This window comes from Trichechus manatus, unplaced genomic scaffold (assembly GCF_000243295.1).
Source record: "Trichechus manatus latirostris isolate Lorelei unplaced genomic scaffold, TriManLat1.0 scaffold00069, whole genome shotgun sequence".
Lineage (NCBI taxonomy): Eukaryota > Metazoa > Chordata > Mammalia > Sirenia > Trichechidae > Trichechus > Trichechus manatus.
This window is the reverse complement of record NW_004444005.1, coordinates 1,514,602-1,527,715: the sequence shown is the minus strand read 5'-3', so window position 1 is coordinate 1,527,715 and position 13,114 is coordinate 1,514,602. Positions and strand designations below refer to the sequence as shown.

General features: G+C 56.5%; 2 protein-coding genes across 6 annotated transcripts; both read left to right on the top strand.

Annotated features, from left to right (window-relative positions):
• The first annotated feature begins 99 nt into the window (after positions 1 to 99).
• DTX3 (deltex E3 ubiquitin ligase 3) lies at positions 100 to 5,199 on the top strand. Of its 3 annotated transcripts, none has more exons than XM_004379869.2 (6): positions 100 to 333; positions 1,634 to 1,698; positions 1,890 to 1,966; positions 2,327 to 3,056; positions 3,907 to 4,124; positions 4,492 to 5,199. In XM_004379869.2, the coding sequence occupies exons 3-6, from the start codon at positions 1,938 to 1,940 to the stop codon at positions 4,565 to 4,567; spliced, it is 1,053 nt and encodes a 350-aa protein (XP_004379926.1). In that variant the 5' UTR covers positions 100 to 333; positions 1,634 to 1,698; positions 1,890 to 1,937; the 3' UTR covers positions 4,568 to 5,199. The 3 variants fall into 3 exon arrangements, with proteins under 3 accessions (XP_004379926.1, XP_012412036.1, XP_023590272.1); XM_012556582.1 differs by having other exon boundaries at positions 2,308 to 3,056; XM_023734504.1 differs by lacking the exons at positions 3,907 to 4,124; positions 4,492 to 5,199 and having other exon boundaries at positions 284 to 337; positions 2,327 to 3,739.
• Positions 5,200 to 5,581: 382 nt separating this feature from the next.
• ARHGEF25 (Rho guanine nucleotide exchange factor 25) lies at positions 5,582 to 12,895 on the top strand. 3 transcript variants are annotated; one of them, XM_004379866.3, is made up of 16 exons: positions 5,582 to 5,717; positions 6,001 to 6,115; positions 8,373 to 8,587; positions 8,705 to 8,800; positions 8,882 to 8,958; positions 9,160 to 9,226; positions 9,415 to 9,518; positions 9,739 to 9,808; positions 9,932 to 10,021; positions 10,112 to 10,204; positions 10,390 to 10,440; positions 10,647 to 10,724; positions 10,929 to 11,129; positions 11,265 to 11,445; positions 11,744 to 11,955; positions 12,264 to 12,895. In XM_004379866.3, the coding sequence occupies exons 1-16, from the start codon at positions 5,619 to 5,621 to the stop codon at positions 12,372 to 12,374; spliced, it is 1,860 nt and encodes a 619-aa protein (XP_004379923.1). In that variant the 5' UTR covers positions 5,582 to 5,618; the 3' UTR covers positions 12,375 to 12,895. The 3 variants fall into 3 exon arrangements, with proteins under 3 accessions (XP_004379923.1, XP_004379924.1, XP_023590303.1); XM_004379867.2 differs by lacking the exons at positions 5,582 to 5,717; positions 6,001 to 6,115 and adding an exon at positions 6,872 to 7,422 and having other exon boundaries at positions 12,264 to 12,732; XM_023734535.1 differs by lacking the exons at positions 5,582 to 5,717; positions 6,001 to 6,115; positions 9,932 to 10,021 and adding an exon at positions 6,872 to 7,422.
• The last annotated feature ends 219 nt before the right edge of the window (positions 12,896 to 13,114 follow it).

The following is a 13,114-nucleotide window of genomic DNA, read 5'->3' as shown; positions in this document are numbered from 1 at the left end:
AATGAGAAGGCCGGCGGCGGCGGCGTCTCTAAGGGATTTAACCTCCTACCCTCAGTTACACGACGCCGCCCCCTCCCTCCAAAGACTGGGAGGTGCCTCCATTTTTGTTCTGGGGTGGAGGGACTGGGGCTCCTGGATCGAAAGGGTCAAAGAAAACGGTGATTATCACCTGTGAGGGGGAATGGGGGTGAATCCTCCCTCCTTTCCTTTCAGCCTCACCCCCTGCGACTCTCCCCACCTTTTCGGGGTCTCCCCCCCTTGTTGCTAAGGCCCGGACCGTCATCCCAGCAACAGCCTCAGTCATGTGACCGGCAATGGCGGCGCTGACGAGAGGTAGGTGAGTCCGGCGTCCCCCACACCCACGGTGCGCCCCCCAGACCCCGCTCGCGCCCCCGCGCGCCCCCCGCCCCTCCGCGCCCCCTCCTTCGCCCCTTCCCCCTGGTGCGGCTCCGGGGGGGCCCTCCATGCCCCGCCAATCCTCTTTTCACCATCCTCCAGCCTTGGCCTCCATTTGAGAGGTTCTGGGCGCCGCGATCGGGCCGACATGCACCCTCACCCAGCGGTGGGTTTCCCGGGCCTCGAGCAAAAGAGAGAGATGTGGGGGGTTGGTTCCACGTCGGATCTTGGTGGAGGCCGTGGGGAGAGGGGTGGCGCTGACTCAGTGGATGCCCCCAGGGACCCTTGCCCTTTCTGACGGCCCCTTCCACCAGCATCTGTCGGGAGGGAAGGACTGACCCGGTGTCCGTCCTGGGTGGCCCCAGAGGAATCACAGATCCAGCATAAACTGGCCCCGCCTCCCTTTTCTGTGCCAGCAGGACTTGGAGCTAGGACACCTAGGTCCTGGGTCCTCTCTGATGGAGGGGGTGGGTTTCCACTCTGGATACAGTGGGGACTGAGGTCCCAGGGTTGGAGTTTCACTTCCGAGTGTCCAGGTGAATCTGGCCTTGAGGGGACTATGATGGAGGCACAAACGGACAGCCGCTCCCCTTTCCATCAGTCAAAGAATTGAGGTCACGTTAATGGTTCCTCTTTCCATTGGAGCTGCATTTGAAGGTTTGGGGACAGCCCTGCAGCTGAATATGACAAGACTCGGGGAACATCAGGCCCCTCCAGTGGATCCCCTGTGTGAGCCCCACCCCTGCTAAATGCAGACTAGAGAGCTAACAGGCTGTGTGCTGTGATGCGTGTGCTGGGTTTAAAAGGCGACAATGAGAACTTTGTTATTGCAGGGGCTGTGGCCACTTTGTTCGCATTCCTAACAGACTTCAACAGAAGGGACTGAGGTTAAGGCTTAAGGAAGGCTTTCTGGCTGTAGGGGCTGGATGATTTGGGAATGTGGAGCAGGGTGAGGAGTTGGGGAGCAGAGGAAATACTCCTGTCGCAGGTGGCAAGAAAAATCTCCATCTGTGTAGGCTTTTCCCTTCCAGACTATTATCTGCCCTAGAGCTGGAAAGAAAAGCTGGAAGGTTAGCATGAGCAGTCCCTTCCTTAGCAGCTTGAGGAGAGAGAGCCTGTGGATGGAGTTAGGCAGGCAAGAGGGAGATGAAATAGAAGAGTTGAGTTTTGGTTTTGTTTTTAGGTTGGCTGGGGAAAATGTTAACACCTGCCATCATAACCCTTTACTCTCCCCTAGTCCTGGTCAGCTGAGTGTGGAAATAGAGCGATTTCTGCTGTCACCGTTGTCCATGGACTTTCCAGGTACCTGCCCCAAGGGAACTTCAACTTTCATCCTTAAATTAGTTCCCTCCATTCCACGTTCTAAGTAATCCTATGCCCAGTGACCTACACTCAGGTTCTTGTCTCTGTTACATGGGCTGCCGGGTTGGGGTATGTGGGGATTGGGGGAAGGGGTTTCTTATTTTCCTTCCTTTTCCTTTCCACCCCACCAGGTCATACAACCCACAAGTAGGGAGCAGGGAAAGAGAGAGAAAGCCTGCATGCCATTTCTAAGCTCTTCAGGATCAAAGTGAGCAAAAGGGAGGGTTAAAAAGTCTCCCTCCCCTTTGAAGAGCCCATTTTTCACTCTGGGGGTGGGGGATGGGGACAGTTGTTTCTGTGATCATAGGGAAGGAGAACCTAGACTGATTCTAGGCTAAGACGATAGTTATAGGAACTTTCTTGTTCTTCCGGGGGGTGCTGTGGTTTGGAAGATAACGGGAAGACAGAAAATGAATTGGGGGGAGAGTTAGGGGGTGGATTTGAGAGAAAGGAGGCAATAAAGGATTTGAAAGGAACCTGAAGTAGGAGGCACTGATATTTGTCAAATGGGGACCCCCCCACCCTGAGTCCCTTTCACCCTGGGGGCAGTGTCGTTCGTCCTGTCCAGAATGGCAGCCTGTGGAGGCACCTGCAAGAACAAAGTGACTGTCTCCAAGCCTGTGTGGGACTTCCTGAGCAAGGAGACCCCAGCGCGGCTGGCCAGGCTTCGGGAGGAGCATCGTGTGGCCATCCTCATAGATGGCGAGACTTCTGACATCTATGTTCTCCAGCTTTCCCCACAGGGCCCGCCCCCGGCCCCTCCCAATGGGCTCTATCTGGCCCGGAAGGCTCTCAAGGGGCTGTTAAAAGAGGCAGAGAAAGAGCTGAAGAAAGCTCAGAGGCAGGGGGAGCTTATGGGCTGCCTGGCTTTTGGGGGTGGGGGAGAGCACCCTGAGCTGCACCGCCCAGGCCCACCCCCTCTCCGAGCAGCCCCGCTCCTGCCCCCAGGGGCGCGAGGGATTCTCCCTCCTCCCCCTCCCCTGCCTCCCCCTCTTCCTCCCCGCCTTCGGGAGGAGGCAGAAGAGCAGGAGAGCACCTGTCCCATCTGTCTGGGGGAGATCCAGAATGCCAAGACATTGGAGAAATGCCGGCACTCATTCTGCGAGGGCTGCATCACCCGGGCCTTGCAGGTGAAAAAGGCCTGCCCCATGTGCGGCCGCTTCTATGGGCAGCTGGTGGGCAACCAGCCCCAGAACGGGCGGATGCTGGTCTCTAAGGACGCCACCCTCCTACTGCCCAGCTATGAGAAGTACGGCACCATTGTCATCCAGTATGTCTTCCCGCCCGGTGTCCAAGGGGTAAGAAGACCACAGCCTGCCCTTACCCTTTGGTTTTCCCCAAGCTCATTCTCTGACCTAGAAAGACTGGGTGAGGGTGTGTTTGTTAGATACGATATAGTCTTGCTGTTTCCCAGTATGACTTCTATTCAGTGCCTTGAAGCTAGGAGGTCCCCTTGAGGCTCAGTTTTTCCATCCCCACAACCCCAAGGCACACATGAAAATCAGGTATGATGAGAGGAGGGAATTGACTACTATTTCCTTTATGAACCTGGATGATGACAAATATTCTTGGCAAGGGTGAATTTTGTGGAGATCTGGCTCAGGTGCAGGCAGGCATAGTATCTGGCTGGGAGTGTTTAGTCTGTTTCTGATTTACCATTTACATGGTGAAGAGCCTACAGGTGCCTTCCTTCCAGACAAAAAGTCATGTTCAGTTCTAGTTTGCAGAGGGATGAGTACTAGTAAAATGGAACAGGTTAGACAGTGGAAGAAGCATTGGGAGTGTTTTCAGGTGGATAAGGGAAGGCTGAAAGAGACATTCTTAGTCTTCATATTTCTGCTGAGTTATCTGGAGAGTAAGGAACAGCTACCTTCCATCACTTCTGAGAATCTATCACTTAAGAAATTGGGACTTGAGGGATTGAGACAGCAGAAAGAACCTCTTAGTAAGGATTAAGCTATAAACAGGCTCCCGATGCCCAGGCCCCAGAGTCCTTCCTTCCCTGGGAGGCTGTCAGCCTGTTGCTGCCCTGTCAGCAACAGCTAGGGGTGCACAGACAGACAGACAGCCAGGGTGACCCTTCATTGGAATCATGGGCCCTAGGATATCCAGCTGCTCACTGCCCACTCTGCTTCCCCTTCCTCCCAGGCTGAACATCCAAACCCAGGTGTTCGGTATCCTGGCACCACACGGGTGGCCTACCTCCCTGACTGCCCTGAGGGCAACAAGGTGCTGACCCTGTTCCGAAAGGCATTTGACCAGCGTCTCACCTTCACTATCGGCACGTCCATGACCACAGGGAGACCGAATGTCATCACCTGGAACGACATCCACCACAAGACCAGCTGCACAGGGGGACCGCAGCTGTGCGAAACCCCTTCATTTCCTTTCCCTAAGCTCCTCCCCCTTGACGCATGTCCACTGAGGGAGCAACATCATGTCCATCACTCTGGGAGCCTCCTAACTGGAGAGGACCACCCCCCAAACTGTTCGACCATCTGTCCCATCCCGCTTTCTCTAACATTCAACCTGGTCCTGTGTGCCCAGCTTAATCTACAAAAATAAGCAGAATTGGGATAGGTCATCTTGGGTTTAGAGGTTCTTCCCCCTAACAGGAGGTGGGGAAGGGTCTGAATGGGGCCTCCACTGAGTCACTCAGAATGAGGGTGAGCATGGGATAATATGAGCAAGCTCAAACAGCGAACCCTGACCCTCATTTCTTTTTGCTCTCAGGTTTGGGTACCCAGACCCCACCTACCTGACCCGGGTGCAAGAGGAACTGAGAGCCAAGGGTATCACCGATGACTGAAGGACATACCCTTTGCCAAGGCCCCTGCTGTCGTCCTCCACTAGGACCCAATGGAAGCCTCTGTTCTCTTCTCTTCCCCTGCCCCCCCCAAACCATACTAGTAGGGGACCTGTCTGACTGGGAAGGGAGTTCAGAGGGGGAGGGGGCAGTCGTCCCCTGTCCCCCATTGGCCAAGTGCTTCAGTGCAGTGTGAGCCACTCCCTCCTGGCAGAGGCTGATCTCCAAGGCTCTGCTTGCAGCCCCCACCCCCATGTACATACTTCCAGTTTTCCTGCCCGCTCCATTGCCCTTGGCTTTTCTGGTATGTGCTGTGCTCCAGTGACAAAGCTGAGAAAGGACCTGGGTGGGGAGGGGGGCTCTCTTGACATCCCCCTCCTCTATGAACTTCTGTGCCGGTGAGGGGGAATCTGTTGGTGTGAGCCCCGTGGAGCCGGCTGTGTGTGTTCATCAGATACAATTCTCCTTGTACCTTAACTATGTCGTTTCTCTGTGTGTCTGTCTCGTTATCAGTCTGTCTTCCGCTCTTCTCTGCCCCCCTCTCCCCTGAATACGGAGCCTCCTTACCCTGTTCTGGAATCACCGCCAGACTGTAGCTTTTAATTTAATAAAAATAAAGTAAAATATGCAACTCTATGCCACACTCGTTCTGTTCTGGACGGGGGTGGGGATGGCGTGGGGATGAAGGCCTGCTGAGAAGGGGAAGAGGGGCGATAGGGAAATCCCTGTGTCCTTTCCCGGTGTTTCTGCCTCCTGAAGGCCTGGGAAGACGGGATATGCTTAGTGGGATCTATAAAAACACAGCGGAGCCCTGGGTCACGCTTCGACGTTGGAAGCAGGATTAAGAGGGGTTGGTTTGTTGTTGAACTATAGTTGTAGAGAAAGGAACAACCCTACCCCTCTAGCGAAGTTTTGGCTGGGGTGGGAGTGAGGGCGGAGCCGGGCAGGGGGGCGGATTCAGCAGCAGCAACTCCCCGGACGCACGCAGTCCTCAGAGCCCCCCAGCTTCCGTGCCCCCTCGGCCCTGGAACTTGGAGCAAAGTAGGGGTCCAGCATGAAGCCCCCAGACCGCCCGGTCCCTGGCCGCACTGAGCGGATACTGGGGGTCATGGGGGGCATGCTCCGCGCATGCGCCCTACCCGGGCAGGAGGGGGTAAGAAAGGGGGATCGCGGTGGGGTTGGGGGTCTTTAGGAGCGTTCAGGAGGGCTGCACCCCACAACTCAGTTTACCCACAAACAGGAGTCCTGCGGTAAATCGCAGGAATCCGTGACTTCCTTTACAAGGGCCATAGGCACGCTCGGGGTGAAACGCTCCCTCCACCCCAGCTTGGCGACCCTTGCATAACAATGTGGGTTTTGACAGGAGAGAGAAGGAGAAGCGGGAAGTACAGCTGGGCATAGAGGGCGGGTTCCTTACGGTCCTTCTGTCCCCGCAGCCCCCGAAGAGAAGCCCCCTAGGGCTGGGGGGTCCTGAGCCAGAGTCTGACCGTACCGAGGGGGATCAGAGAGGGGAGCGCGAGCGCGAAGCCCCAGCCTGGGCTCGGCAGCCCGGTAAGAAGCTGGGGGTAGGGTGGGGCACAGTTTGCCATCCTGCGCAAAGTGGCGAATTCAAAAATATTCTACTCTTATTAGCATAAGGGTTTGCATCTAATTTGCATGAGACCCATTTAATCGCAGAGACCTCTCCGCTTCTTCTTGCCCTCTAGTCTGATGTGTGTCCCCCACCCAGCCGGTCCCGAGCCCCCGCAGGCGGAGTGTCTCCGCGCCCCACCCCTGGCCCCTCGCCAGCCGGGCCTCCAGGACTTCGCCTTAATTGGTGATTAGCCTCAGCTGGAGTCCCGGGGCCTGGAGGGAAGAAGGGTCCGGCGAGAGGGCGGCACCTGGGCTGTGTTCTCCACAAAGAGCTCCCCACACACGCACCCCCTACCTAGGGGGCCTTTTCCTCCCTCGCACGGCCAGGGACAGCCCTAACGCCAGGACACCTTCACACTGTCCGAGACCGCATCCCCAGGACCCTTCTCCACTGCAGAGACCGAGGGGCGACCCGGGCAGAACCCGCCGCCTGGCTTAGCCCCCATTCCAGCGCACCGCAATCCAGATGCAGGAGGGAGGGGGACCCGGCCGGGGGAGCTCAGTCTGGGGAGGAGGGGCGGAGGCGCTGGGGACGTGGAGTGGGAACTTGGCTGTGCCTATGGGAGGGGGAATTGGGGCGGCAACCCCGCACTGGCTGGTGGGGGAACGCGGGGGAGAGGGCGGAGCTGGGCCGCAGAGGCCCCTCCCCGCGGCGGCACCGCGGCCCGGCCTGTTATTCCACTAGCGGCTCGGCCCGGACCCGCGCAGCGCCAGTGGTTCGGGGAGTAGGCCCCCGCCTTCTCCCTCGCCCGGGCCTAGAGCCACCCCCAACCTGAGAGGCCAGAGACGAGGCTGGAGCTGCTGCCGCATCCCGGCCCAGCCTTCCCCAACATCCCTCTCCCCGGCTGGACATCTGGACTGTGGGCCCCGCACCGAGAGGGTTCCGGAAACCCTCCCCGCCCAGCTCCGCGGGCCGGGCCCCGCACCGCCCCGTCTCCAGAGCCCCGCGCCCTTCTCCAGAGCAGACTTCCGCCCACCCCTGGCCGCCCCCTCTCTGTCCCCTCCTCCCCCAGCCTGGACAGGGGTAGGAGGGAGGGGGTGTGTGCGCCCTGCGCCGTCCCCGCCCCGCCCCCCGTGATTCCCCCTGCATGGCCGGCCCGGGTGGGGGACGCGGGGGGGCCCGGGCGCCATGCGAGGGGGGCACAAGGGGGGTCGCTGTGCCTGTCCCCATGTGATCCGAAAAGTGCTGGCAAAATGCGGCTGCTGCTTCGCCCCGGGGGGACGTGGTGAGTGCGAGGTCGGAGAGGCCCAGTGTTGAGCGGGGCGCGGGCTGGGGGTTCAGGTTTGCCCTGGCCCTAGGGATTTAGGATCTGGAGATTGTGCGTGCGTCTTCCAGGAAAGTGGCTTAATACATTATTTCTAAGGTTCCTTCTGCCACCAAATTTCTATTGGTTCAAGTTAAGAAAATAGGGGAAGGGGCAGGGGATTCATCTCTTCACCATCATCAACTGGGTATGAGAAAAACCCTCTCCCCAAACCCCATAGGCCTAGAACTGCTATCTTTCCTCAAATCCTTTTGCCAAGAGTCTACTTCAGATCTGAAGAGGGACAGGGGGATGGAAGAATGAGGAATAAGGGAGTCTATGAGGGGCTTTATAATGAAGGGCAGCTCATCTGCCCCAGAGCCCAGGCCAGAAATAATCCTGATGAGCTCCCCTCACTTGGCCCCTCTATTGGGCTTGTGCATGCCTTGGGGAAGTGGGCTGCGGAAGTCTTTTCTTTTTATAGTGATTACTGCAAATGTCAGAGGAGGGGTCTGGGGGTGGCAGATGGACTCAGCTCTTTTCTCTGCCCCCACTTCCCAGAGAATGGTCTGTACCCATTGGAAGGGGGAGGGTTGTGGGAGAGCAGATGGCCACCCCCAGCTTCCAGTGTCTGCCCAGATGGCTGCCCCCACCCCCATATATGTGCCATGCTCAGGATATGGGGGAACCTCCACATGTACCTGAGAGTTCCAGGCCTGGGGAGCCAGGTGTTTACTGTTCTTCCTCCCGAGGGTGCCTCGGTGAAATTTTCTGTCCTGACCAACTCAAACAAGAATAGCAGATAGTAAGCCCTGGGGGAGAAGGATTGAGTATTATGGGGAGGAAACCCTGGGAACTCCATGGGGACCCTGAGTCTGGAGCTGGACCAATGTTGGTATCTATCACTTCCTTCCCTTTCTAACCCCCACCAGAATCCTATTCTATTGCTGGCAGTGAGGGGAGTATCTCAGCTTCAGCTGCCTCGGGTCTGGCTGCCCCCTCCGGCCCCAGCTCTGGCCTCAGCTCTGGCCCCTGTTCCCCGGGCCCTCCAGGGCCAGTGAGTGGCCTGAGGAGATGGTTGGATCATTCCAAACATTGTCTCAGTGTGGAAACTGAAACGGATGGTGGCCAAGCAGGACCATATGAGGTGAGCAGGTAGTATTCCAGAAGCATGTAAATAGAGAGGGACACTGGGAGAGAGGGTAAGTTGTATCCACTGGTCAGTGGGGAAACCCAGCTACTGTTCCTGACCTCTGGCCCCCAGAACTGGATGCTGGAGCCAGCTCTAGCCACAGGAGAGGAGCTGCCAGAACTGACCCTGCTGACCACATTGTTGGAGAGCCCTGGAGACAAGACTCAGGTATGAAGAAATGGGTCTGGAAGGCTCCCTTCACCCAGGAGGCATCCCTTTTGCTTACCCTAGGATGCTCTTTCCTTCCAGCCAGCTGAGGAGGAGACTGCTTCCCAGGCCTCTGAGAGTGAGGAGGAGCAGAAGAAGGTGGCTCTGGAAAGGAGTATGTAAGTGCCCTTTCCCTCCCATTGCACAATTTCCAGAAGATTCTCCCTCACACTTTAGACCTGAGACTAGAAATCCCCTCTGAGGTTAACTCCATGGAGATGAAGGAAGAAGAGGGGTTTCTAATCCATGTAGGAGGAACCAGCCAAACCAAGGATGTGCTCAGACTCTGAAGTCAGGATGTCTTCCTGTTCTTTTCCTAGGTATGTCCTGAGTGAACTGGTAGAGACAGAGAAAATGTATGTGGAGGACTTGGGGCAGATTGTGGAGGTAGCTCCCTTTAACCTTTCCCAGCCCAGGCCCACCTGCCCTTTCCCTCTGCTCAGGTCTATTTTTAGATGTCTTGGTGCTCTTCTGTTCCAACCTCCCAGTCCCCTCCCCCCCATCCTGGTCCTGGAGGGGGGGGGGTTCTTCCACGAGGATTGACCCCCCACGCTCTCACTCCAACCTTCCGACAGGGTTACATGGCCACCATGGCTGCTCAGGGGGTCCCCGAGAGTCTTCGAGGCCGTGACAGGATTGTGTTTGGGAACATTCAGCAAATCTACGAGTGGCACCGAGAGTGAGTGGTAGGGCCCCTAGAGTGAAGGGCTTGGGAGGGGCTCACATCTGGTCCTCTCTGTATCACCCCCAGCCTAAGGAGGAACCTAGAACAGAAGACTGAACATTTGGAGGGGCTTGATGGGAGGAGCACTGCTAGCGCAGACAGCTTGAAATTAGGCCTGTGTGGGGGGCAAGTCCGAAATGTATTTGACCTCCCTTTTCCCTGCCAACCCCTCCAGCTATTTCCTGCAGGAGCTGCAGAAGTGTTTGGAGGATCCTGATTGGCTGGCTCAGCTATTCATCAAACATGTGAGCTTCGAGGGGGTGGGACTTAGGAGGGGCGGGGCTTGGGAGTGGGTCAGGGCTATGTGGAGCTTTGCCCTGTCTCCTAGCCGACCCTACTCTCTCACACTTTACCTTTGCCCTCTTAAGGAGCGTCGGCTGCATATGTATGTGGTGTACTGCCAGAATAAGCCTAAGTCAGAGCATGTGGTGTCAGAGTTTGGGGACAGCTACTTTGAGGTCAGTGGCTGAGGTGCTTTTGGGGGAAGGGGACAGAATCAGCATGAGCACTTGGTCCAAGCTGCGTAAGTACACTCACCCTGTCTCCAGGAGCTTCGGCAGCAGCTGGGGCACCGCCTGCAGCTCAACGACCTCCTCATCAAACCCGTGCAGCGAATCATGAAATACCAGCTGCTGCTCAAGGTCAGGACCACCTTTTCCTGGGTGGCGCAGCTGGCTGGGAGAGCCTTCTTCTCATTTATCTCCTCAGGGTTCCTAAGGCTCCCCAGACCTCCTGGGGGTCTCCACTTGTGTCCTTAAGGGGAGGATGTAAGAGCTTCTGAGGAGGTCCTCATGACCTCCCTGAGCATTTCTTCTCCCTGTCTTAGGATTTTCTCAAGTATTATAGCAGAGCTGGGATGGATACTGAAGAACTGCAGGTGAGGACCCCCAGATCTCCCAGGACACACCGTGTATACATTCTCTTAGCCTTATGGGTTCTCCCAGCCCTTTGGGTAGTTTAGAGCTGTGCTGGCTTTTAGAGGAGGCTGGTTGGTGTCAAGACATGGTTTTAAGAGGCAGTTGGCTGAGGAAAGAGGCCTCTTTCCCTACAATGATGATGCTCCTCTCTTCACCTGCAAACCAGCGAGCTGTGGAGGTCATGTGCTTCGTGCCCAAGCGCTGCAATGACATGATGACTCTGGGAAGACTACGGGGCTTTGAGGTACTGGTGGGACTGGAAACTGGAGGCCCAGTGCTCCAGTCTGCCCCAGTCTTAGCATTCTGAGGTCCTATGGGAATTGTCCTCTCCTGGAGCTGACCCCATGGTTGGTTGGGAGTGTCAGGGGAGGGAGAAAAGGAGGAGCAGAGAGTTGCCCCTTTTCCCTCCTCATTCTTTCTTGAAGACCACTATGTCCTTTGGTTCTAGGGCAAACTGACTGCTCAGGGAAAGCTCTTGGGCCACGACACATTCTGGGTCACGGAGCCGGAGGCTGGGGGGCTGCTCTCTTCCCGGGGCCGAGAGAGGCGTGTCTTCCTCTTTGAGCAAATCATCATCTTCAGCGAGGCCCTGGGAGGAGGAGTTAGAGGTGGAACGCAGCCTGGATATGTGTATAAGAGCAGCATCAAGGTGGGGAGGGGGCCGGGAGGGAGGGCTGACTGGGATGGGGTGAGGCCCTCAGCGAGGATGTCTGGCTCTTGGATTTGTTGGAGGCAGCAGGAACCAGAGAAGATTCTGGAGGCTATCTCCTATTTACTAATTCAGGTGAGCTGCCTGGGGCTGGAGGGGAACCTTCAGGGTGATTCTTGCCGCTTTGCCCTGACCTCCAGAGGGCCAGCGGGTGGGATCCAGCGCTATGTCCTGCAAGCCACAGACCCTGCAGTCAGCCAGGCCTGGATCAAGCAAGTGGCCCAGATACTGGAAAGCCAGCGGGACTTTCTCAATGGTGAGGCTCATCCTTCCTCCCCAACAAGCCCCTTCAGCCCTTTGACCTCCTGAATCCTTCACTACCCAAATCTCCAGCCCCTGCCCTCTGATCCTGGTGCTTCTCTCAGGACCCCATCCTCACTTTTTGACTACCAGATCAAAATTTGGTAGTTTAGAATTCCCTGAAGCTCCATGGGATTTACATTACTGCTAGTCCTTGGGAGCGGGCATAAAATGGGAGGGTGGCATGAGCAGAGCCCTTAGGGAAGGGGCCTGTCTCTGCTCTAACCCTCCTTCCAATCTTCTGTTTGCCCCAGCATTGCAGTCACCCATCGAGTACCAGAGACGGGAGAGCCAGACCAACAGCCTGGGGCGGCCAGGAGGGCCTGGAGTGGGGAGCCCTGGGAGACCTAGGCCTGTAGACCAGGCCCAGGTCAGCGCACACACCCCCATCAATGGCTCACTCCCCTCCCTGCTGCTGTTGCCCGAAGGGGAAATGGCCAGAGCCCCCCTACCCCTAGACACACAGGTATGAGAAATGGGATTCCCTGGTTGTGGGGGTACAATGGGGAGAGCCTCTCTTGTTCTTGTTCTGAGATCCCCAAGTCCCCCTCCCCCTATATCATTCCTTTCTTCCACCACCATCCTTTTACCTGCCCCTTCCTACTTCCCATCTTTGACCCTCCCCCTCCAGTTTAACTTGGGGAGAGGCTGATGTTCTCAGATAATCTAAGCTATCTGGAAGAGGAGGTGGTTCGGCTGGGGGCTTATACTGAAAAGAGGGAGCAAGGGTGATTTCTGACCTTTTGCGACCCTCTGACTTGAGTCTTTCTTCAGACCCCCAGTAACATCCCCCAGGCTCCTCTTGACTCTCCTCCAGTCGCTCCAATTCTGAACGCCCCTCCCTGCCAGGCCAGACTTGCCAAGCTGGATGAAGATGAGCTATAACTGGTAACTGGTGAAGGCCATAAGCATGGTGCTGACTCAGCCACTCTGCTCCCCAAGGATCTTCAGGGCAACCCTTCTGACACCGCCCCGGATTTCCTTCCCTCTTGGTGTGTCTGGGAGTGGGGGGGCAAGGCTGGGAACGGTGTCAACTTGTAGGAAGGTACCTACGCCCAAAAGGACTTTCTCCCCCAAAGAACACAGGTTTCTTCAGCTCTCATCCTTCGGCATGCATCACAGGTCCCCCCAAAAGGAGGATATGTGGGTGGGTGGGAGGGCTGGGGCAAGAACCAGATAGAAATTACTGGTTTTGGTTTTGATCTTGTTTTTCCTGTTTTCTGAGAATAAAGGTTTTGTTATATCACCGAGGCTGCTGTCTTGGCACAGAGACGGCGAGGCTGTAGTTAGATGGCTTCCATAGGGTAAAGAGGCATAGAAGAGATCACTTGGCTGTAGTCATGGGAAGAGAGGTCTGAAGAAGGGCACAGGGTATAAGATAAAAGATGTTGCTATCTTTGTTCCTCACCTGCAGCTGCAGCATCTCTCAAGTCTAGACCTGAGGCCTCCTGGGGCCAGTGGAAAACCCTTTCCCTTTACCCATCCCTTCTTTTCTTCCCATCCACCCTCTATTCTAGATCCCACAGGAGAGCGCAGTGTAGTGTGACTTCCCATCATCCCCCAAAACCCAGATGCTAAAGCACAAAATGCCCAGTGTACCTTTCCTTCTAAGGCCTCCATGTTCA